At 36.9% G+C, this 26,544-nt stretch overlaps 1 protein-coding gene across 1 annotated transcript; it reads left to right on the plus strand.

The window, feature by feature from the left end:
* The first annotated feature begins 17 nt into the window (after nt 1–17).
* On the plus strand, nt 18–19,920 carry Brr2 (U5 small nuclear ribonucleoprotein l(3)72Ab). Its single transcript, XM_022063571.2, has 25 exons — nt 18–189; nt 415–578; nt 864–1,035; nt 1,769–1,961; nt 2,442–2,593; nt 2,960–3,206; nt 4,133–4,465; nt 4,629–4,822; nt 5,368–5,523; nt 5,899–6,069; nt 6,540–6,710; nt 7,957–8,137; nt 8,438–8,553; nt 8,669–8,779; nt 9,235–9,366; nt 9,910–10,139; nt 10,362–10,518; nt 11,219–11,325; nt 12,590–12,837; nt 13,186–13,345; nt 13,898–16,376; nt 17,440–17,682; nt 18,598–18,721; nt 19,352–19,501; nt 19,738–19,920. The coding sequence occupies exons 1-24, from the start codon at nt 145–147 to the stop codon at nt 19,477–19,479; spliced, it is 6,414 nt and encodes a 2,137-aa protein (XP_021919263.1). The 5' UTR covers nt 18–144; the 3' UTR covers nt 19,480–19,501; nt 19,738–19,920.
* The last annotated feature ends 6,624 nt before the right edge of the window (nt 19,921–26,544 follow it).

Genomic DNA, 26,544 nt, shown 5'->3' on the forward strand with positions numbered 1-26,544 from the left:
ACATTGGTGATGACGATTTCTGGTTTGTTTCCAAGAAACGTACTGTGTCTTCAAAGTTGTATTAGCGGTTTTAGGGCGAGTACGTGAGGGGCAGGTAATTTATGTGCGTTATGTTGGCAAGATCGAAAGACTTTGAGGCACAACATGGCGGATGCTGCTGCTAGGCAGTTGCAATATGAGTATAAAGCGGTAAGTTGGTTAAAATGTGTTGTTTTTAGATACTTATGTTGTAACAGTTATGTGATTTTATGTTTTAGCGTATATTTAAAATAAATTAGTGCTGTGATCATCTCACTGGACAAGTAGGTGAATATGGTTAACGTGCTGTTGTTCCAGAGGCTTGTTTGTGGAAATGTGTTTGTTTGTTAGTCTATGGAAGTTTAAAAAATATGTTATTATTTTCTGTGTCTATAGAATTCAAATCTTGTACTTCAAGCGGATGTTCGCCTTATTGAGCGACGCAGTCGAGATGAGGCAACAGGCGAAGTTATGTCCCTTGTGGGGAAACTGGACGGTACTAGAATGGGTGATAGGCACCAAAGGACACGACCAGTAAAGGCTGCAGAAAGAAAAGCGAAGTAAGTTTGTTATTGAATATTAGCCATATCAAATGTAGTATGCATGCATGCAAACTTGACATTAGATGTTTGTTGGAGTATGAATTCAACCTAGGCTGCACTCTTCAGAGAAAAGTGAATGGTTGGATTTTATATCCATGTATACCAAACAGACATGATGTTGGTGATAAAGTGACAAAGAAGCTATAGTACAAGTCAAATATTCGTAAGCTACAGTGTGAGAGGACATGAGACTTGAATGTGAAATGTGAAGTGCCAGTTAACGTTTTTTTATTATTATTTCAGACGTCAAAAACGTGATGAAGCTCAGTATGATTTCACCAGGATGAAAGGAGCCACATTATTGTCTGAGGGAGTAGATGAAATGGTGGGCATCTTGTATCGTCCCAAGACTCAAGAGACTCGTCAGACATATGAAGTTCTACTCAGTTTTATTCAAGAGGCTTTGGGTGATCAGGTATGCTTGTAGAAATATGATTTATATGACAAACTATAGAGTAATGTACAAATTTGTGACTTTATAAAACCATTAATGTTCTAAACTGTTATTGAGATTTATGTGACAGGTTTTAATAGAGAAAGAACACATTTTTATATCAGTAAATCTTATAAAAGTGCATAACTGAATTGTTTCAGTTTTGAATATGAATAAGTACAATGTTCTAAGCATTATTTAACCCTTGAAGCCAGTCTGAAATGCTTCGCCCCATGTATATATTCATTAAATGTGTAAATTTCTTTCTATTTTTGAGCTTATGATTGATTGCATGTTCATATTTACTCAAACCTTTCACAATTTTTTTTTTCATAAAGATGAATCTCTCCTGTTTCCATCATTATATTCAACTGATTTTAGCTCTAAAGGTGCCTGAATGTTGCTTTTACTGTTCATTGCTTTTCATATGTACAATTAAGGGGATAACATTAAGCAGTGTGTCACATGAGGAATACCTTTGGAACATTTTTTTTGTCCAAATTGTACACCTTGTGAATCTGGTTTGCTGTTCCAGTGATTGGAGCTGATGTGTTTTAGGAACATCCCAGTCATAATGTTATTTAAAAATTAATGTGACCATGTTAAGTTCTTTATATAGTGAATGTGGGCATAGAAAATACTTGCTTAAGAACTGCTATTCTGTAGAACACTTTTTCTGGAAGGTTTTGTTATAATGCTTAATTTTGTGTCATAGCCTCGCGATATCTTATGCGGAGCTGCAGATGAAGTTTTAGCAGTGCTAAAAAATGATCGCTTGAAGGAACGAGAGAAGAAGCGTGAAACAGAATCGTTGCTTGGAAACTTGGCTGAAGAGAGATTTGCCCTTCTTGTAAATTTGGGAAAGAAAATAACAGACTTTGGTACAGAAGAAAAGGTTGCAACAGCAGGTTAGTATGTCTGTTTCATATACAATTTGTGATTTAAGTCTAAAAATATATTAAATAATTTTTACGTAGTAATAGACACTGCAACTGAAACATGGTAGGAGGTGAACTGAATGTATTTGGGTATAAAGTAAGGTTTGAAGTCTTGTGTTGAACAGTAAAATAAACAAGTTATAAATATGTAAGATTTGAAACTTTCATGATGAATCAATTCTATAAAATCCTCGCAGTTAATCAGCCATATCAATGCTAAGTTAAAAACCAACATTTCAGAGCCTGGGTGGACATTGACCCTGACGATGGTGACGGAGCCAGTCTATGAAGTGTCTGTTTATAATTTGGCATTGACATGGCTGATTGTCCGTGAGGATTTTATGGCAAACAAGTTACAAAATGTTATACTCTGCATGCGTATTCCAAAATGGAATACATGTTTCCATTCTTGCTGTAATTTGTTATGCATATATTTTTTCTCTCCTGCAGATGAGAACATTGATGAAACATATGGAATCAATGTTCAGTTTGAAGAATCTGAAGAGGAAGATGATGAAGATATTTATGGAGAAGTGAGAGAAGAGGAAGACGAAGAAGAAGGAGAAGAAGCAAAATTAGATGGGACAATTCATGCAGAAAATGTAATTGAGATTCTAATATGCTATGATATAGATGATTTTGTTTAATTTTTTCATGGAGCAATGCTTGACTTGTATCAGGAATATACAACTTTTGGACACCAGAGAGTGGTCTAAGCTGTTTGTAGGCTAATATAAGGAAGGAAGATGTACATCATAAAGGGGCAGGGGAAGCAAGGAATGCATATAGAATTTTGGTGGGTAACTGCATAAAAATGTATAAAATGTAGCACATATTGTTAGGGACATTAATTGTTAATGTATGTGATAACGGCATATGAGAAACTGCTTAATCTGTCATAAGAGCAAAATGATTGTTTGCTTTCGTTTATGGAAATATTTTTATAGAAATGCTGCTTTCTCTTGTAGTTAGGAGGAGCTGAAGAAATGAAGAAGGAGAAATCACTTCATCCTTTAGATATCGATGCATATTGGCTTCAGCGTCGGCTGTCAAAGTTCTATGATGATGCGATGGTATCACAGGCAAAAGCTGCTGAGGTTCTTTCGGTTCTTAGAGATGCTGGGGATGATAGAGATTGTGAGAACCAGTTGGTACTACTGCTTGGTTACGATTGTTTTGACTTTATTAAACTACTGAAGAAGCATAGACATATGAGTAAGTATCATTAGTCACTTCTGGAAAATCCAGAGCAGGCTGTTCTGCGAGTTTTGTTTTCAATGTAATTTCCCCGTCTGCATGGTTTTGGGGGGGGAGCCATATGAGGATTTTCACTTTCAACAGTTAAGAAATTGTAAAGCACTAACAAAAACATTTTTGATACATATCTTGTATCTTAGCCAAATGAAAGATAATAGAATGAGTGTGGTTTTGTAATATTTTCTCTATAAGCGTGTTGGATATTGGATCTTGTGACTCATTTTGAAATGAAATGGAGGTGGATATATTGGAATGATAAACATTTATATTGAAATAGAGTAAATTTTAAAGTTGCGGTTTTACAATCGGATAAATGTAGGTATGGTAGCCTGAAATTGAAAAGCAGTAAAATGGAAAGAAAGAACATTAAAAAGACAGGTAAGATGGTAACTTACATAGAAATAAAGAACTAAAATAAAACATCCCAGAGATTTGTATAGAGAGATGAAAACAAGAATTTGAGAATACACTTGATGAATGATAATTATTTTGGATTCCCATAGTATTCTAAATACAGTGCAGTTTTGATTTAGCAATTTTTATAAAATGGCATGAGAAGGAACTTTATAATTTATATACATTAGTGTGTTCATAAGTAGTCTGTTAAAGGAAATAACATTAAAGTAGTTGGAATAGAGATGGCATGTAAGCTGGCTTATGTTCATGTCCAGTGGCAGGATTTGAAAATAACTGTTTAATTTTTGGTTTCTGTTATTACATAATTATTAAGTTAAAATGCTTTATGCTAATTTTTCAGGGAATGTACAATGAACAAAATGTGGCTACTTACAGAATTATACCTTTCAGAGCAAATGCTTGTTTTGAGTTTTATTACACTCTGTGTCAAAAGCACTGGTTAAGAATATTTAATGTGTTTGTTGTAGTTCTGTACTGCACACTTCTGGCCTCGTCTCAGAGTGAATCAGAGCGACAGAAGATACGAGATAAAATGAATGAAGACTCGTCTCTGGCTCGTATCTTAAGGCAGCTGGATACTGGAAAGGGCGAGGATGATGGTGGAGGGGAGGATGGGGGAATAGCAAGAGCTTCTAGGCGTAAGGAGCAGGCAGATGAAGGAACGGATGGTGCTGGGGGCCAGGTTCCAGGATCAAGACAGCTGTTGGACTTGGAGGATCTTACTTTTGCTCAGGGTTCACATTTCATGGCCAACAAACGTTGCCAGCTCCCTGACGGTTCTTTCAGGAAGCAGAGGAAAGGCGAGTCTAGTGTTTTAATAATGATTTTACATTATTATCTGATATACAGTTTGTAGAAGACAGTTTCACAAGTTTTCTCTTATCTTCTCTCATATTTCAGTTCTTAGGAAAATTAAATATGTATGATTCCATGTTTTGAAATTTATTATACCATGTTTTGCAGGTTATGAAGAAGTTCATGTCCCTGCATTAAAGGCAAAACCATTTGCACCAGATGAAAGTTTATATGCAGTAGAAAAGCTGCCAAAATATGTGCAACCAGCATTTGAAGACTTCAAGACATTAAATAGAATTCAGAGCAAATTGTATAAGGCTGCACTTGATTCAGATGAAAATATACTACTCTGTGCTCCTACTGTAAGTACCAGTTAAAAGATTTTATAAATTTGAATTTTGTTGTGTGTTAGGTAAATATTGTACTGGGAATCAGTGATTACACTGCTGTGAGTTCTTTTAAAATGGGGCTTGAGTTTATTTCACATATTGTTACAATTAATTATTTTCTTCATTAATATCGTTAACATTTATAAAATTAACATTGATTTGTAAATAGTAATGAGTACTAATGTGTAATATAGTTGAACACAAGTAAGTTAAATATGTCAAATTCCTATTGGTCACTTCACTTAGTCGATCCTCTTCTGCCATGTGGTGTAGAGGTAGTTCCTATTGGTACCTCTTGTAAAGCAAATATGATAAAGTGTGAACACTGAATTGGTTTGGCTGTTACTCGATAGAGATAAGAAGTAACAGCAGTAAAGCACTGAGAATCCTGATGTTTTTTGTGAATGCTTCTCCATGTCTGAATGTGACCATGAAGCTTTGGTACTGTTGAGGTCTCCTCACTCAATCATGGTCATTTTATAGAGTAAGAACTTCATTATTTACTTTATGTTCTCCAGGGAGCTGGTAAAACAAACGTGGCTCTTCTATGCATGCTTCGAGAAATTGGGAAGCACATCAATGCTGATGGCACAATAAATACAGATGAGTTCAAAATCATTTATGTTGCTCCAATGAGATCTCTTGTACAGGAAATGGTGGGAAATTTCAGTAAGGTAGGTCTATTATCTGTATTGAATGTATACATTTTTATGAAGCTAACACAGAGTATTTTTACTCAAAATAAATTCATAATGTGATGGTCTGGTCTTACCTGTCTGAATGTTTTGTTTTCCAAACCACTTGTTGATACTGATGAAATTGGTAATGGATGTCTGTATGAAGATTTGTTAGCCATATATTACTTTGGCCTGTATCATTCCACTTTATCTAACATATATTACAATTTAGTGAAACTTAATTTGTGTGGATATTTTGCAGTTATTAGAATCATTTAAATGTTTTAATCTGATCATAAACAGACATCATTTTCTTCTGTAGTTGGCAATTGATCATGTTTCTGTGGTTACAACATATTGTTTTTGTTGCAGAGGTTGAATTCTTATAATCTGACAGTGTCAGAGTTGACAGGTGATCATCAGCTAACAAGGGAACAGATCCAAGCTACACAGATAATTGTATGCACACCAGAAAAGTGGGATATCATTACAAGAAAGGGTGGAGAGAAAACGTTTACACAGCTTGTCAGACTCGTTATCATTGTAAGTTTCCATCAGCCTGTATGTGTGACAGTACTTCAGGAGAATATGAAAGTTGGGGTAGTTGAAAGTAAAATAATATGCATATTTTAGGTGATGGTTTGTTGTGCTGTACAGTACGTTAATGAAAGGAATAAACACTTGTAACAGAGTATTGCTCAAGCAGAATTTAAAATTATAAATGGTACAATAAGGGGTGATCAAATGAAGACCATATGTACTGTGCATTATTGACAGTATGAGAACTTAAGAAATGAGTGATTTTCAAATATGTTGTATAAAATATCATGGGGTAGGCCAAGGTGAATGAGAAGACACTAGGCGAGGAATGAACGAGAGTAGAGAAGGATAGACGCTGATACAAGATGGTCTCATATAGGAGGACAGAGAAAAATGTAGCAGACTTTTTCATAGGATGAGTTATAATCATATGTGCAGATTACAAGTTGATCTTTTTCTCTTGTGATGTACAGGATGAAGTTCATTTACTTCATGATGAGAGAGGACCTGTTCTTGAAGCTCTGGTTGCACGAACAATACGCAACATTGAAACAACACAGGAGGACGTTCGACTTGTGGGTCTTAGTGCTACCTTGCCCAACTATCAAGATGTATCCACTTTCCTGAGGATCAAACAGGAGACAGTAAGTACAAATTATTCATAGTAATTTTACCAAAGAACTGTTTTTGAAATCTTTGTCCATTAGTCCAGAATTTGCATTGGGTGCTGTTTCCAGTATTGTTTTATTTTCCCCATTTACTTATTAAACTCTCCAAACAATCCCTAGGTTAATAGTGATGTCTAATTTTAAAATTAAAAATGTTAGCAGAGAGTGATCTTATAGAAATGATGCTGATGAGAAAACATAACCAGCATACATGCTGTTAACTGTAATCAGCTGTGTGGTAAATGGCTGGAGCATGAAGATGGTACCTCCTTTTAGTGCTGAAGTCTAGATAGTGTGGAGCCTATATGCCTAGTCAGGCAATTTAACTTTTGCTGTATTTTACAATGAAATCCCTGACAATTTCAAATCAAAAAGCAAGTTTAATGAAATTTTTTCTGGCTACCGGACGTGTCAGGTGGTTGAAAGGTGAAAACACTGACATTTCCAGAGCCACCTTTGTCTGAAGTCAGTAACCTGAAGACAAGGAAAAAGGAGTTCTTGAAATGGTGTTTTCACCTTACATCCACCTGACATGCCTGGTAGCCCAAGAAGAATTAGGTACACTTTGCCACTGTGAAAGCCACAGATCATACAGAAGGCATGTTTAAGGTTCTTATTTGTGAATAATCGTGGAATTTAGTTAGCTGTGTACATATCAGTAACCCTATAAATATTTTTATGTGCCATTGACATCTTGATACTATTCAGCATAGAATAACTTTCATATAGAAATTATAAGCATGATAACTGTTTCCCTCCTCCTAAAGTTGTGTGTGGCTGTTGTCATTAAATCAGAAGACACATTTCTGACTCCCTGTGGTCACTGTATTGTTTTGTATTTTAAAAGAATTACCATAATAGTATTTCATATTTATAAGAAATCTGTATTATGTACATTTTTATAATTCTCCATTCATTATAAGTATCCCATCTCCAATTGAATAATTGTAGTGACTAATTTAAAAGAAATTAGAATGAACAAGAAGTGATTAAGATGAAAGCATTACGAGATGTGAGAATGGTAATGCATGAGTGAATATACAGCATCAGTGGAATGGCATTGGCAGGGGAAAACCAAAGGCCTCAGAGGAAAATCTCTCCCAGTGCCATGCTGTCCACCGCAGATCTCATACGGACTTCCCTGGTAGTGATCTCTCGCCTCCATGGTAAGAAGCTGTCTAAGGCACAGGTTTAATGCCAGCATATATGTGTTTCTGTTTAGGGCTTGTTCTACTTCGACAACAGTTTTCGTCCAGTTGCATTAGAGCAGCAATACATAGGCGTGACAGAGAAGAAAGCACTGAAACGATTTCAAGTAATGAATGAAATTGTGTATGAGAAAGTTATGGAGCATGCAGGTCGTAACCAGGTGCTTGTGTTTGTGCACTCACGCAAGGAAACAGGTAAGGAACACTATATTTATTGGGACTAGTTATGTTTGGTATATTAAGCTCTTATTCTGAGTTTTTGTATAGGGAAAATTTTATCTCTTACAGGTACAGTATTTAAAATAACTTAAAATATTGAACTTTATCCATTAGTTTTATCGTAGGGTGGTTCAAATTTGACCTGGAACCTTGATCATGGTTTGTCAATATTTCATTTTACCTGTTTCGTATTAGGCTGTGTTCTTGAGGTACAAAAATAAACCATTTTATCAGTCATTTGATTTGTTCATGGCTAGTTTTATGTCTTTGTTACAGGAAAGACTGCTCGAGCTATTCGAGACATGTGTCTTGAGAAGGATACTCTTGGTAAGTTCCTGAGGGAAGGTTCAGCATCGATGGAAGTATTAAGGACTGAGGCTGAGCAAGTTAAGGTATGTCCTGTAATGTTGGTATCTGTACCTATGAGCCCACACAGCACTCACAATCTGGAACATCAACATCTTTGCCATGAAAAATCAATTTTCAGATATTTATCTTTATTTCCAGAATCATGAATTGAAGGATCTTTTACCCTATGGGTTTGCCATTCATCATGCAGGAATGACTCGTGTAGACAGAACACTGGTGGAAGATCTGTTTGCTGACAGGCATATTCAGGTAATGTAGTGCAGTTTCCGTAACACCTTCAGTGAACATTTCGTTTCATAGTTACGGCAATATTTGAATGTGGTGTATATTGTTTGCGTGTGAGTTTCCATTTTTGCTAATTGATGTTTATGCAGAAGGTTTTCTATCAGATGTCTGCCTTTTTGTATGCAAAATTCTTTTGCTTCTCCTCTTTGCCTACAAAGTTCTTGTTATATTACTTTGTTGCATTGAGCTCATACTAGGGGACATGTTAGTAATTGCTCCATGCTTTTATTTCCTTGGACTGAATGGACTTCTATGTTCTTATAAATTGTTGTAAAGTTATTGTCAGTGCTGTTTGTTATAATGTGAAAATTCTGCTTTAGTTCAGTCTGAATCCATTTAATCCATATTTCCAAGTGGATGGTTCAAAATGGAGTGCAGAATCCTGAGAGTGTGTTCATGCTATATTCCTGATTTAACAGGTTCTGGTGTCTACTGCCACCCTTGCTTGGGGTGTAAACCTGCCAGCACATACGGTCATCATAAAAGGAACACAAGTCTATAATCCTGAAAAAGGACGTTGGGTAGAGTTAGGAGCTTTGGATGTATTACAGGTATTGTATATTTTTTCAGTTTTGGGATATTATATGAAGTTTATAATGTAATTTCCTTTCTTATCATTTTCCTTGATTGTGGCTTTTATTTATAATGTATAATTGTAAAAGAACCATTCTGATTTCGTGACCTTGACAGTTTTCCTTTGAAGAATACAGGGCAGCGGAGTCTGCCATCCTGGCTTAGATGAGAGAACTCTTGATGATGGCTGTCTTTTGGATTTTTGCGCCATGTAGTCTGGTAGATGTCAGTAAACTTCTACAAGACTACACAGCACAACAACCTGAAAGAAAGCCATTGCCATACTCACTGCCATGAGAACCTGAAATCTGTCATGTTTTATTTTTGTTGATGTTGGTCTTCTGGACTTCAGCCCAGAAGTTGGAGGCAGTAAGTACCTTCAGAAGTTAGTATTTGGCTACAAATCTACATGGGATTACAGTCCAGTTGACTAACCCTGACATCTTCAATCTGAGAACCTCAGATCTTATACTCTATAGTAGTTGTACAGCTGACATGAATTTTCTGATTGATTTTGACAGATGCTTGGTCGAGCTGGTCGGCCTCAATATGACACCAAAGGAGAGGGTATTCTGATCACAAACCACAGTGAGCTGCAGTACTACCTGTCACTGTTGAATCAGCAACTGCCAATAGAGTCACAGCTCATTAGCAAGCTTCCAGATATGCTGAATGCAGAGATTGTGCTAGGAACTATTCAGAATGTCAGGGATGCTGTTACATGGCTAGGGTACACTTACCTCTACATCAGGTAGGAAATGACACACATCGTCCGTACTAATGTGATACCATAAAGTTGTAGTGTGCCAGAAATAAGGTTTCATATATGGAAAATGGTGTGTACTGGAGCTGAAATTAAAATTATCATGTAGGATATGTTTCATAAATCATATTTTTCTGACAATATGTATGGACATGAGTGAGCGTTCTTTACATTCTCAAAATATCGTAAGATTTTTATGTGTGGCTACAGGTTGTTACGTGCATCTACTCTTTATGGAATATCCCATGACCGTCTTAAGGAGGATCCTCTGCTGGAGCAGTATAGAGCAGACTTAATTCACACTGCAGCCTTGCACTTAGATCGCAGTGGACTTGTTAAGTATGACCGTAAGACAGGACATTTTCAGGTGAGTGACAGCCAAATAACCCATAGAAACTGCACACCTACAAGTTCATCAAGGTTAGGGGCTGATTTTTTTATAAATAAATCAATCAATCAGTCAATCACACAGTAGCTGAATTAAGCAAATCGTGTGGCAACTCTTGCCGACCCTGTTATTTGTGTGTCATCACAAGAGTGCCATTTCACTTAGGAGTCGTGTACCAAACACAAGGTTTCCTACATTTCTTATTCTTGCTGGTTTTGGTATAGAGTGAAATTTTGTTCCCAAAACTGGAAATAATTCTTAATGTAAAATACTGCAAATGCCTGTGATTAGGCAAAATGTGATGTGTGAATTGAACATTATCTTAGAAGATGAATACAAGAAATGCTTGAAAAAATGTCCAGATAATTGGAATCACAATGCAGAATCAGTAGGAGTTTACTTTGAAAGAGAGAAACTGAATTAACTGTTTCATATCAGTTTCTGATATTTTGTATCAGACTGTAGTACACCCATTAAACCCATTTTGTATTCAAATTTAAAGCTGGACCACTGACTGAAACAGAGAAGGGTCTGAAGCTAACAGGAAATAAACCATGAAGTCAGTATCCAGTTCCTTTAGAAATCATGTCTTTGGACACGTGTGTAATATACAGCATTGTACGCTGTTACATCATGATAAAGAGATTAGATATTTCAATTACATTGTTTTTCTTTCAAGGTGACAGAACTGGGCCGTATTTCCAGTCACTACTATTGCACACATGACACCATGGCAACATATAATCAGTTGTTGAAACCAACCCTGAGTGAAATTGAACTCTTCAGGTATGTATCACGTTTATGTGCAGGGAAGCTCGATATTTAGACTTTTCTGGGGATTGATAAAATGTGATTTAAATCGCAGGAAATTAAAAAATCATAAGCTCAGTACTTACCTTCACCTTAGTCCCTTTCCCAGGGCGTGATGCTGACCACTTACCCCCATCTAGTGCTGAGGTCAAGAATGAGTAGGAGAGGAGCTATACCTCCACTCCCCCCCCCCCCCCAAGCGCCTACATGGCGTATAGTGGGACAGCTTTACTTTACTTTTACATGATTGTCTTGTTATTGTGTTAAGAATTGATATTGGTAATCCAAATGAGTCCCCCATGTGTTTGTCAGCTTCTTGTAGTGTATTTAGTTTTTTATAAGGAAATGGCTTCTTCCATTTCCAAACATGAAAATTCAAATAAAAGAACACAGTACATACAGCAGATGATGATGTTGATGATAACAACAGCAGCTAATTTGAAAGCAAATGCTCTTTGCAAGATGGCAACTAACTTGTCAGAGTGATCAATGGTTGGAAAGAAAAAAGGTCATAAAGCCTGAGGTCAATTAAATGATATGAATTTTGTGGAAACAAGAGTCACTGAGGTTGTAGGAAATTAGTGGGACTGAAAAGAGGTTATACAAATTATGTGAAAATGTGAATATGACGTTTTACCACGATAATTTTCTTAATATAATATGTAAATTCTGCCCTATCAGGAAATCCCAGAAGAATATTTCAAGGTATCTCAAATTGATGTGGATGCTGATTCCAAAGGTTACAGTTTTATAATAGTATCCTGAAATTTTTAATAGCTCATATACAAACCCATGCAATTTGGTGAGAATATTTTAACATTGTGCTGATAGATTCTATGTTCCTGGAGTGATATTTGTGGATAACAGTTTTGACTCGATAGTTCTTAAACTAACTGAAACATATTTCTTGCAGCTTTATATTCATTGGTGAAGATAAATTGTGCATGCTGTGTTCACATGAACACTGAACTGAGGTCCAGATCACATGTATAAACCTAAAACTAATTTCTTAAGTGAGGATAATAACTTAGATCAAGAAACACAGAACCAAGACAGTGTATTATATTATACACAACCATGGCTGGGATCACGAAAATGAATACAAAGTGTGGGAAAACCATGAATTGTGAAGCCTGAAATCTAATTTCACTTGAACTAGCTCCATGCAGCAGAGTCCATTCTTGAGAAGGTGATGATATTTATAAACTAGTGACTTCATATTATTGCGTATTCCTTTCAGAGTGTTTTCATTGTCCGGTGAATTCCGTAACATCACTGTTAGGGAGGAAGAGAAATTGGAACTGCAGAAACTGATGGATCGCGTGCCAATTCCGATCAAGGAGAGCATTGAAGAGCCGAGTGCAAAAGTGAATGTTTTACTTCAGGCTTACATTTCGCAGCTGAAACTGGAAGGCTTTGCGCTGATGTCAGATATGGTTTATGTCACACAGTCAGCTGCTCGACTCATGCGGGCCATTTTTGAGATAGGTAGGTTTGGAGCTTGATTTATTGTTTTGATTTTACTTGTTTTGCTCTTTTAATATATGATAGTTAAAATGAGTGGTTTTAGGTATTTCTTTACAGTTTTGTTAAATTGTTTTGTATTCCACAGCCCTGTTTACAAATTGTATTATTGAACACAGAAATCAGTATTTCATCTGTTGGTCATTGTTCACAGAAGAAAGGACATATATCTTATATTTGCAGTTTTTTTCATAAAAGTGTTACCTACACATTTTCTCAATGATTTGCATTTAATATGAGGGTCTTGGAACATGTTACTCGGTAAAATATAGACTACTCTGACTAAATTTGCTATATATTTGGTGTCATTAGTTCTGTACCGAGGCTGGGCGCAGTTAGCAGACAAAGCACTCTCACTGTGTAAAATGGTGGATCGACGTATGTGGCAGTCTATGTCTCCTCTCCGCCAGTTCCGTAAAATGCCAGAGGAAATTGTGAAGAAAATTGAAAAGAAGAATTTTCCATGGGAGAGGTTAGAGTTCTTTGCATTGTGCAAATTTTAATATTTTATTTTATTTCTTTCACTTTCCATTTTCAGATTATATTTATTGATGTAATTATTAGAACTACACTGTAACTGTATTTTTATGATGAATATTTAGAGTTTTAAAATTGTATTGTTGAAGCAATATTTATGTTTGGTTATCTTCATATTTCAGAGTTTGTAAGAATGTTCTTATATAGTTACAGAACAGTTTATGGTTGATGTTGGCACCATTAGCGTGTTGTGATGCATTTACTTGAACTACTGATAATTTTTTTTTATTATTACTGTCACTATTGTAGCCTTGATCCATAAGTAACTCGGTAGTTATATACTTGCAAAACCATTGGTGTGTGAACGTGGTGACAGTATTAGATTTTTTATTGAGGACCTTTGTGTCATATGTTTTTATAATTGCTTTGTTATTTGGATAGTTTATCAATTTAATGTCCCTTTTCTTTTAATTTTACAAATGAAGTCATAGTATGTTCTACTATGTTGATCTGTCAAATAATTTTAACATTTTTGCGATGTTTCTAGGTTGTATGATCTTAACCCAAATGAAATTGGAGAGCTCATCCGTGTACCAAAGTTGGGAAAGACAGTTCACAAGTATGTACATCAATTTCCCAAGCTTGAGTTGTCTACTCATATCCAACCTATAACAAGATCAACATTGCGTGTGGAGTTAACAATCACACCCGACTTCCAGTGGGATGAAAAGTTGCATGGTGCATCTGAAGCATTCTGGATTCTTGTGGAAGATGTAGATTCTGAGGTTATCCTGCACCATGAATATTTTCTTCTTAAGTCCAAATTTGCAACTGATGAACATCTTGTCAAGTTTTTTGTTCCAGTATTTGAACCTCTTCCTCCGCAGTATTTTCTGAGAATTGTGTCAGATCGATGGATAGGCGCAGAGACTCAGTTACCAGTCTCCTTCAGACATCTCATTCTACCGGAAAAGAATCTGCCTCCAACAGAGCTTTTGGATCTTCAGCCTCTTCCAGTAACAGCTCTGAGAAATCCTGCATTTGAATCTCTATATCTGGGTAAATTTCCCCAGTTTAATCCCATCCAGACACAGGTGTTTAATGCTGTATATAACAGTGATGACAACATTTTCATAGGAGCTCCAACTGGCTCAGGAAAAACAACAATTGCTGAATTCGCAGTACTGAGACTTCTGTCACAGAATCTTGAGGGCCGTTGTGTGTACCTCGTTCCTCGTGATGCTCTAGCTGAGCTGGTGTTTGTTGACTGGCAGCAAAAGTTTGGCGGTGTGCTAGGAAGGAAGGTGGTTCTACTGACAGGTGAAACTGGAACTGACTTGAAGTTGCTGGCGAAAGGTCAGGTAATCATTTGCACTGCTGAGAAGTGGGATGTTCTGTCAAGGCGATGGAAACAAAGAAAGAATGTGCAGAATATTCAGCTCTTCATCGTTGATGAGCTGCAGCTGATTGGAGGAGAAGATGGTCCTGTGTTGGAAGTGGTCTGTTCCAGGATGCGATACATCTCTTCGCAGATTGAGCGGCAGATCCGTATAGTGTCGCTTTCTGCTTCTCTGGCCGATGCTCGTGATGTTGCGCAATGGCTCGGCTGCAACGCCAATGCCACGTTCAACTTCCATCCCAGTGTGCGACCCATTCCACTTGAGCTGCATGTTCAAGGATTCAACGTTACACACAATGCATCCCGTCTCATTGCAATGACCAAGCCAGTGTACAATTCAATTTTAAAACACAGTCCTCACAAACCAGTGATTGTTTTTGTGCCTACAAGGAAGCAAGCTCGGCTGACTGCCATAGACCTCTTGACCTTCACTGCAGCTGAGGGTCAGCCAAATAGATTCTTCCATGCTGAGGAAGAGGACATCAAACCATTCCTTGATCGCATGACAGATAAAACATTGAAGGAGACTCTCTCACAAGGAGTGGCTTATATTCATGAGGGTCTCACGCCAAGTGACCACCGTCTTGTAGAACAGTTGTTTGATTCAGGAGCAGTGCAGGTAGCAGTAGTGACACGAAACTTGTGTTGGGGTGTCAATATAGCTGCGCACTTGGTTGTTATCATGGATACTCAGTTTTATAATGGCAAGATACATGCATATGAGGACTATCCCGTTACTGATGTTCTGCAGATGGTGGGTCGTGCTAATCGCCCGCTGGAGGATGATGATGCAAAGTGTGTGCTCATGTGTCAAAGCTCCAAAAAAGATTTCTTCAAGAAGTTCCTCAATGAATCGCTACCAGTTGAGAGCCATCTAGATCATAGGTTGCATGACCATTTCAATGCTGAAATTGTGACCAAAACTATCGAGAACAAGCAAGATGCAGTAGATTACCTGACCTGGACATTTATATACCGCAGACTCACACAGAACCCAAACTATTATAATCTTCAAGGAGTTACCCATCGACATTTATCTGATCATCTATCAGAACTTGTTGAAAATACCCTGAATGATTTAGAACAATCAAAATGCATCAGTATTGAAGATGAGATGGACTGTTTGCCTTTGAATCTGGGTATGATTGCTGCATACTACTATATCAACTACACCACAATTGAGTTGTTCAGTCTGTCTCTCAACAACAAGACCAAGATCCGTGGGTTGCTGGAGATTATCTCCTCTGCTGCAGAATATGAAGATGTGCCAGTGCGTCACCGTGAAGATAATCTACTTCGCAGTTTGGCAGCACGGCTTCCAAACAAGTTGGCAGGATCACCCAAGTACAATGACCCACATAACAAGACCAATTTGCTCCTTCAGGCCCATTTGTCTCGCCTCCAACTAGGAGCCGAGCTACAGGGAGACACAGAAGCCATTCTTGGCAAAGCCATCCGTTTGATTCAAGCTTGTGTGGATGTGTTGAGTTCCAATGGTTGGCTTTCTCCTGCAGTAGCAGCTATGGAACTGGCTCAGATGGTTACGCAGGCCATGTGGAGCAAGGATTCTTACCTGAAACAACTCCCGCACTTCACACCCGACATCATCAAGAGGTGCACAGAGAAGGTGTGTAGATAAGCTTTAGTACTGCCAAAGCAGGGATATTATTCAAAACAAAAATAAAAACAGATAAAATTTAATTACTCTGAGGAAAGCTCATTCTCATTAAAGCTTAGGCTTGAGTCTACATTAATTTATTACCATGAATTTTTAATGGAGCAGTGTTCCAGTAAAGTGTGTTTGTCCAATGTTTGATGATTTTCAGAAATTATATGTAACTCTGAAACCCATTATAAAGTTCACTTCATGATAATTGAAGAACACATTATGAAGTGTTAAATGCACATAATTAGATGCCAAAGTTCGAGGCATGGCCTATTTTGGAAGGCAAAAATTAAAGAAAGCAATGTCAACATTGCTACTGGTAATCCTGTCACCTGATGCTGTGTACTCTGAGCTAATGACAGTGTCATTAAATAAATCACAGGTAGATAAATAAAGTTATGATTTTGTTTAGAAGCTTTGCTGTTTGTACTGTAAATGTGAAATGAATGAGAAACTGGAAGTTTGCCTTATTTGTTAGTGAAGTTCAGTTTGGGCTCTGTTTGTTGTTTTGCATGTTACTTGGTTTGCTTTTCATGATTTATGGTATAGACTGACTCTTTGCAAAGTAGAGCTATCACTACGAATAAATAGAAAAGTGGTTATTGATTTTTTTATTAAGCCGTCTCCTTTACAGGAGGTTGGCGACATTATGAACAGGATCCTTCCATCCTTTTCTTGGACTGGGACCTGTTCATATATGTTTTTTAGGCATTGTCATTGACTTCTCTGTGTATATGGAGTATGGAGTAATTGTTGGGATGCCACGGAGAAACCGGGGAAGCCCCGGAGGAAAACTCCGTGTTGTCTAGACCATGGCCTTGCCCAACACAAGTTATAAATTCAGATTACAGTCTGCATAAATGATAGATAAGCAACTGCATATAGTAAGAAGAGTCTTGCGTATGTACTCTTAAAGCTGAGGTTGGCAGACTTCATTCTAGTTCATCAGTACGCTGCAAAAATTGTAAATGTTTGTATCTCGATATAAGTTTAATGAATAAAATATGTGATACTTTTTTTACAGGGTGTGGAGACAGTTTTTGACATAATGGAACTGGAGGACGATGACCGCTCAAAATTGCTACAACTGACCGATGCACAGATGGCAGATGTTGCCAGGTTTTGTAACCGGTACCCTAACATTGAGATGAGTTATGAAGTGCAGGACAAAGACAGGATCCACAGTGGCTCCTCTGTTAATGTTATCGTGCAACTGGAACGTGAGGATGAAGTCACTGGACCGGTGATTGCTCCGTTCTATCCACAGGTATGTAATTGAAGTCTGTTCATATAGTAGCACTGTGGCAGGATGGTACCTTAAATTATGTCATGGTCCCTTCCTTCCACATCCTTTCCGGGGTTTTTTTATTCCCTGATTACTTTGTAATTCAAGAGTTTATATTCTATGTTGACAATATTGGTAAATAATCTATAAATTAATGATAACATTATGCTGTTTCTTCTTGCATTTTGTTCTCAGTTTTGAAGTGTATATTGTATTCAGAATGGCATATTAATGATCACTCTGTATTACTCACAGTCCGTCTGCTATTAAATTGAGAAGGTGGTGGGAAAGAGGGTCATGTTTCAGACGCTGATGTTTGTAACAGTACGCAAGGCAAAATAACTGCAAGACACTGGTCATAGTCATTTTCATGTATGATATATTAGTTTTCTCTTTAATTTAAATTATTTCCAACGTTATTTGTAATATCTGCTTATTTACCTTAACGCACTTGGGAGAGATGGGGAAAACATACAATTTCAGAAAATCTAAAGTGAAAGGAATACTTTAGACATCTGGACAAGGGCGGTAGGGTTGGTGGGGTATAGGGCACTTACATGAGGGGCTGCTGGTCAGAATTTAATTTCAGGGTTGAACAGTAAGTTTATTTTCAAGAAATGGGGTGTTCGGGTATGGATCAGACTTTTCAGGCCTAGAATTATGTCAGTGGCGGGCTCTTGTGAACGTGCTTATAGACGTTTGGGTTCCAGAAGAGATAAGAGTATTTCTTGACCACTGTCAGCTTCTCAAGAATGAATCTGCTCAATATTTATGCTGCCAAAAACAGTGGTGGTACAAATTTATGGCCTTTTCTGTAATTTACTTCGTTTACCCTTAATTGTATCAACAATTATTTAATAGTGAGATATCTGTAATCTTATTTCTCTTTTTGAGCAGAAACGAGAGGAAGGATGGTGGGTAGTGATTGGCGATCCTAAGATGAACTCGTTGTTGTCAATAAAGAGGCTTACTTTGCAACAGAAAGCCAAAGTAAAGCTAGATTTTGTTGCACCAAGTCCAGGTAAGTTATATTGTGATTTTTGTTAGTTACACAATAAATTATGCACGTCCATCATCGACTTGTCCCCTTTGCAACAGGATTAAATGCATTATCTTCATTAAAATGCTGTTGGCAATTAAGTCGGAGGTTGAGTTGAAGTTCTTAATGACAATTCTTTCAACTTTTACGTTATGTTTATTCATGTTTACGTTATGATTCAAGGTTAACGGCAGTTCATGTTATGAGCATGTAGGCTGCTTGATTGTGTAACATTTACCCACTGTCCTACGTGAGCGATTAAATGCGAGCGGTGTAAGTTGCGTGGGTGAAGTGGAAATATCAAACTGGCTGTTTGTGTGGCACTGTCCTAGGTTCCAGCGAAGCGGCCAAAGTCCGAGATCAAATATTTTGATATTTTCGCGCGAGTCGCTGCGCTGGCCAGTAAGGCACATGCGCAAGAAAGCTCTGACCGTGCAGTTCACGGAAGGTGCATGCGCTGGAAGGCCGTGTCCTTCTATAGCGGTCTCTCGTGTAGGACACAACAAGCAATTCCCCGCTTCATATGACACCCCATGCTGCTTATACAGCTCGCTTGTTATCGCTTACGTAGGACATTGCCTAAGTGTAAATTTAAAATGTTTACTGTTGCAGGTCATCACACGTACACGTTGTATTTTATGAGTGATGCTTACCTTGGTTGTGACCAGGAATATAAGTTCTCTATACACGTGGGAGATTTCCAATCGGCTGAGAGCGAGAGTGATAGCGGCAGCGATTAGAACTGCTGCATTAATTCCACAGGTGGGGAGGCGTTCACACTGCGCACGCACCTCACCAAATTCATTGGAAAACTTTATATTTCTAATTACTGTGCGATTATTTTTTCAAGAAATTAAAATGAAATTGCCTTAATTTTTGGCTTCTTTTACACCTTTTATTTGTCAAAGTGTACAATTTATTTAATAAGCAATCGCATGGCTTTGATGTAGGATTCTAGTTACAGAGTGGTATTATGTACTCTTATCTTATTTTTGCAGGTATCAAGATGATTACAAGACAGTTATAAAGTTGGTCTGTTGTTAATCCAGGGTTCCTGCACATTTTGAATTTATGTTAACATACTGACTGTAAGAGGAAGTAGAAAGTGACACATGCACATGAAAATTGTATGTCATTTTCAAAAATAATAAGTGTATGTAAATAAAACATCATTTAAACCACCTTGTCTTTGAATGAAAAGAGATATTTCTGAGAAGGGGATGGTACGAAAATCCCGAAAAATCAAGTCGGTGGGATTTGTTTCTGGAGCCCAACTGTCACGAGCATAAAATGATCGCAACTACGTCTGATTGCTGTCGATTTTACCAGGCCCGAACCCGACTCGACCTATTACCACCGGCCTTGGCAGATCTCTAACCCGATTTACTGATAATTATAACCCCTTTATGGTGTTTTGGAAAGGAAATTCTAGTCAGAATAGTCCATTTCTTGAAGCGGTTGCAACGAAGTGGCCTTTTCTGTAAGGTGATACGAAAACATCGATATGAAATTACGTGGTTTAGTGGCGTTAAATACACGATTTAACTCTTCCGTGAACCAGAAACGATTTGCACGTAAAATTAATGTTTCGGTAATGACCTTGGTGTGTTTGAATTTTTTTACATTTTCCCGTGGTGCCAGCCGTCTAGAAGCAGATTTTTTTGACGTAAGGTATCAACAATTTAGCTGAGAAAAGGACTGCGTGTTTTGTATCAACACTCATTATCGAAGAAGCATGTGGTTGAGTAATCTATGAGTCGAAAGGTTATACAATGATTGATTTACGTCAGTTTACTGTTTTGAACGACTTCCCGTAACATAAAATATTTGTCTGGCTGTAATTCTTGCATATAAATTGAAATGGTGATAATTACATTCCAACATGAGTATCATCAAAAGTGCCCTTTTTGTTTGTTATTGAAGAGACGGCAATGAGCTTCACTTAGCTACAGATTACTAAATTTCTTGGTCACCTTCGAATGGATGAACAGATTTGCGTAAAACTTGGCATGCGTATGCCCTGAAACCAGGAGATTTTAGACTGGTTGGTTCAGAAAAAGGTTTACATATATTAATGCTTATAAAAAATTTCATTTATAATTTGGTTAATTTTTATATTAATGTAAAATGTCTGCTCCTGCATTCTCAAGAACAAATGATGTTAATATTTTCTGTGTTAAGCATCATAATTAAAAATTGTAACTTCACATTCTTATTAAAATCTGTATAATCTAATAATTTTATACATGAAACTAAATCATGAATATTTAATTACTTTTTTCAGTCTGCAGCGGTACAATAACCAGTACATAAGTATTCTACGCGCATTGTTGTCAAATTTAACTGAAGAATTATTACAATTATTGCACCAAAAATTTGGGCTTGCAGCAGTTTCCTTCAAAAATGTTAATTAATACAAAGGTATTTTAATTAAATTATTAAGCTTCACGATGGAGAGTTTGTCCGTTTTGAGTGCTCGTGAGAAAGAATACTGCTTGCCAGTATTCAAAACTGACGGAATTAGCAATTATGTAGCTGTGTGACAGTTTCCTCTGCCGCCATTCTAAAATTATCCCAACACGGGACGACTTGTTTGCCTTGGACTTGGTTTTTAAGGATATCGTTCACTGTTGCATCTAAAGGCCGGTTCAAATGTTTCTCTACAATATTGATGAGAAAGCAGATCATTGTAGAGTGGATAACGCCAAGGAAACTTTCAGAACTTAATCTCTTAAATGGATAAATGTTGTGAAAGATTCTTAGGATTTTTACAGCTGATTGGCAGCTTTATGAACTGAAAATTTACGAAACCTCAGCAACCAAACGAATCCTTTTCCAAATATGACTGTCGCCTGGGTTCGAACGCCATGTAATCTGGTAGAAGTTTACCGACTTTTCAGAGGTGCTTGCTGCCTTCATCATCAGGGCGAGATCCCGTCTTACCCTGTTGTAATTTATCGCTTTGTATAATTTCTGGAACCAAATAAAACTAAAAATCAACTCATGGTAACTCCATATTATCGGTCCTTCTGGAACATTTTGGAAAACTCTTTTATTCTCAAAGATTTTCGGCATTATTTATGCTTATTCTCTCCTATCGTCTGTTATATCCCGTATCTGGAACAAGAGGACCGCACCGACTATAGTGAAGTCCTGGTGGTGTAGTCTTTTTCGTGATGGTATTTAATCACATAAACTTCGTACGTCAGGCTGACTGGATCGGGCTGTGGGACGCCATAGTTAAGGCCTTGATTAATTTGTTTGAATGTTTACACTGAAATAACAAATCTCATTCATTGGCGGTGAAAAAACCCAAACTTTAAATACAAATTTATTTTTGTAAAGTAAACGTGCACACAGCGCTTTCTAGTACACTCATGGTGATTTTAATTTCGAAGAGCACAGACACTTGAGTAAAAATTAAATACAGCTAAGACATTTCTGTTTCTCCTTTAGAACGTATTCTTCAGTGGCGGTTCGCTCGTAACCACTCTATTATAGAATGGTGCTCTGCGGCTGCCATATTGTCGTCTTTACCTTGCTTAACATAAGTTGATTGTACCAAGGTTAATAGGACAGGCGCACATTAAAGTATGCCACTAATTAAATACATATATTTAAATATTACAAATTTAAAAATTTGAATTTCATTGAATGCATTTGTTTCTTTGCCATTCTGTTTCCTACTGGCCTCTTTCATTCACAAGCCTCTCTGTTAATTATAAAGTCAGAAGAATAACTTGAGCACTGAAAAGTTTGGATGAAGAAAATGACAAGCATAATGTGTCACGTTCATTAGCATTATTTGTATTTGTTCCTACGAGACCAAGTACTAATATTAACCAATTCCTTTTTAAGTTATGTAAGGTTATGTCTGAGACTGTAAGTCGGTTAAATTTCTAACTAATCATTTATTTGCCATAAATTAAGTCATTCATACGTAAGTTGATGAAGTATTTAAATGAATATGTCTGTGAAATTTTATTTGATGCTATCTCAATCTCGACATTGAAAGTTCTCAAGAAATGTTGTAAATTTTTATCCGGGTGTATATGAATTTGTGTTCTTCGCTAGAGAATTAATAATGTAAGGCTATCAATAAAGTGTCATAAAATGCAATCAGATAGACAGGAGCTATTTCAGGAGGCCAATAACGAGATGATATGCACTCTAACCTAACAGTGATTGAGTAAACCAATTGTTGAGGAAATTCATCGTTGCTATGACAACTGATAGTAGATGCTGATGATGATCTTAGATAATTAATTTTGTATAAATTCCCTCAAGTTTGTTATTATACTTTTTGTACGTGACCTTATACAATTATAACTAATTATTATTTTCAAACTAGAATCGATCGATATATTGAACATGAATGTATCTTTCCCGCGAATGATTTGTAGGGGAATTATAGTGGGAATATACTTCCCGTCGACTTCAATAGATCATGAAAGGAAAGGTTGTGGTGTAGGACCACACCTGTTACTGAACAAATTTACCCAAAACAATAAGTGGGAAACGCACTTCCCAATAATATCGAGAAGACAGGATTGTAAGTCTAAGTATTTACGTGCTGTTGTGAACAGAGCTTATCTGCTGATGGTACAACATCCCTACCATAGAAAGACACTAAAAATGAGAGGTAACTTGAGGGCGAGTCAGACGTAGAAAATGCCGTGAGGACAACCGGTTTCATCTTGTCTACTGAAACAGGTTCCTCCGTACTAGTTGACTGTTCCTTCAAGCATCCAACTTTTCTTCTTTCCCCTACAAGAAATTGTGTTACATTGTTATGTCACTCGTTCATCCAATAATCGGACCGACGACGGAAAGCTGAAGAACTGTGTCAGAAATGGTTTAAAGTTCCCCAAGCATATTAATAATGACAGTTTTATTTATATCCCAATCTCTGGCCTCTCTGACCTTCATTTGTTTCAGTAACTGCATTCTCTATTCAAAACGACCTTTGAAAGCTTCTTAAGATGATTTGTACAAACAAGCTATTTCAATGCAAAGAAAACTAACCAGACGGTGTGCTGGTCTCTTTCGTAAGGAGATGGACCACAAAAGTAGAATAAATTGTAAATACATGGCAGAAAATTGATTGAAGAAGTCTGAAATTTTGTTTTGTATTACGGAAAGAATGCCAAAATATAATTAAGTCATGCTAGCCGACGTTACGTGATTACTTCAGTTGAAATTGTGTCATGTAAGAACTTAACAAAACAACATTGACGTATCAGGATCAAATTTCCATGCCTCAGTGGATGTTATACAACCTCTGTAGTTGATACGATATATTATAGGCCTGTAGCAGAGTCAGAAGGAAAGAAGCTTATTTCTGAAAAAAACATTGTACTCCGTGAAGTCTCCGGTTGAAGTCGGAGAGACGCCGATATATATTGAAATAGTGTGAATATATTACTAATATTTGGCAGCACTTATTATTCAAAATTGCATTATATAGGACAGAGACGATTTTAAATGGAATTTGTTCTCACATCAGTTCTGCTTGTTACACAGAACCAACGGAAATGGGAACGACGAAAATAGGGTATTGCATGTGACGAAGGTCGAATACGAAACATAGGCCTTGGCCTATAAGGAACATCTGGCCGGGTTTATTCCTGTCGGCCCAAATATCCGTTGCCAAATTTTTGCTTGCAATATTGCAGTTTGCTCCCTGACAATAAAACTACATCTCTCTGCATGGGATCAACGTTACATAATTAGGCAACGCGCGGCGAACTGGTGACTCTGTGTCTGTTTCCTAAGGGTAAACCATCTTAGCCTCATTTCATGTAGCACTGCTTGTCCGAGGAACTGTGCTCTCAGTGCAAAGTGCTTGCTGTCCTAAGTCGGTTTCCCGTCACGACCGGTGGGCTATAAACCCTTTTGTTGCCAAATGTAAGCGCATGCAAAGTTTCAGAACTGCGAAATATCATCTGATGACGAAACCTCGTGAATCATTGGGTCTTAGCACAAGAATGAATGTCTTGGTCCTGATAAAATGGCTACCATTGCAGATTCTGTACGTGCCTTTCTGAATTCCATTGTTTTATAATGTAGTAAATTGCCTGTTATAAATTACGGGGAAATTTAAATCAGTAAAAACATGCAGTCATAAATATTATCCCACAAGGTCCAAAATCCCTCAACAACAAATGATCACCAACCAAGCTACGCACACTTGCCTATAAGATAGATAGATAGATAGATAGATAGATAGATAGATAGATAGATAGATAGATAGATAGATAGATAGATAGATAGATAGATAGATAGATAGATGATTGATATATAGATAAATTGATAGATAGATTGATAGATAGATAGATAGATTAATTGGTAGATAGATAGATTAATAGATAGATAGATAGATAGATAGATTGATTGATTGATTGATTGATTGATTGATAGATTGATAGATATATAAATTGATAGATAGATAGATTGATATATATATAGATAGATTGATATATAGATAGATAGATAGATTGATTGATTGATTGATTGATAGATAGATATATAGATAGATAGATAGATAGATAGATAGATAGATAGATAGATAGATAGATAGATAGACAGACAGACAGACAGACAGACAGACAGACAGATAGAGACAGGTAGGCACTTGAAGTTTCTTAGATTGTGTAAAGATAAATTTCTTATATAACGAAAGAACTATGACAAACACAAAATTAATGTTTCATAGCGAATAATACATTATATTGTAGGAAGTGGTTGCAGCTTGATCCAAGGCGTTACAAAAATGTAATTAATTTTATTTTGTTTATGAAGTGTCGATATTGAACATGAAGTGTGCCATATTCACACCATTAAAGTTCGAAGTGACAGCAAATCGACTAGAGACGAAACATTTGTGTGAGACTGAGATTTCAGCCAACAAATGGAAATTGGAGCACGCGTTTAGATTTACGTATGACCCGAATCTTAACGCCTCGAAAATAGTCCACTTCGTACCTCTAAAAGATGAACTAAATATAGCAAAATTCATAATCTGAAAAGATTGTTTATTTCCTTTTTGTCGTGTGCTGTGCGTCGTTTTCAATACAGGACACCTCAAAAAGAATAATGTTGAACTTTCGAAATGTTTTGTAGGCCTGCAATACGACTAGACGGTCGCAGTTGAATACAAAGACGGGTCGGGTTTAAGCTGTAGGCTTGTGCATTACCCAACTACAGTCACTGAGCCGCTTATGTCAGTAGTACTATGCAGTTTTAAATGTCTCCAATGCAAACATGACACAGCGACTTAGTGATATAATAGGCCTAAAATATCAGCAAATAAGGTAGAATGTCTATACAGAAGTATAAATAATTGTGGATTTAAAGTCTCTTCTTTACTTTTCTTAAAATAGCCGTAAAGTCAATGAAAATTCCTAACTTTGTGCTGAAGTAAATCCTCATAGCTTCTTGACTGACACGTTTTGAGAAACCTGGATCCTTCCTTCCTTCGGTAAAATTTTGCAGAAACACAATCGCGCATGCGTAAAGGTTTAATAAATATAATAATCTCACAGTTCGACTTTCTCAGCACAGGCCAAAATACAAACTTCATGGAGTTTTTGGAAATTTATATATGAAATTCATGTTCCAGACTGTACGTTTGGTCTCTACGTCTGTTTAGAATTTCTGGTTGTTTTTTTTAAATAAAGTATTTGCATTTCTTTCAAGTACTACAATATATATGTATATAGTAAGGCCATCAAGAGCCGCCATTTTCGTCCTGCCATGTGGCTTGTTACAGTTTTACGTTATCTCTTTAGATAACCCCCTGAATT

This window comes from Zootermopsis nevadensis, unplaced genomic scaffold, assembly GCF_977971745.1.
Source record: "Zootermopsis nevadensis isolate Lab colony 2312 unplaced genomic scaffold, Znev_1.0 Znev_ptg000020l, whole genome shotgun sequence".
NCBI lineage: Eukaryota > Metazoa > Arthropoda > Insecta > Blattodea > Termopsidae > Zootermopsis > Zootermopsis nevadensis.

Excerpts from the sequence above, each read along its gene's own strand:
- Brr2 (XM_022063571.2), top strand. The coding sequence starts at position 145 with ATGGCGGATGCTGCTGCTAGGCAGTTGCAATATGAGTATAAAGCG. Across the intron at positions 1,036-1,768 it reads AAGAGGCTTTGGGTGATCAG|CCTCGCGATATCTTATGCGG; the intron begins GTATGCTTGTAG and ends TTTGTGTCATAG. Across the intron at positions 2,594-2,959 it reads GGACAATTCATGCAGAAAAT|TTAGGAGGAGCTGAAGAAAT; the intron begins GTAATTGAGATT and ends TTTCTCTTGTAG.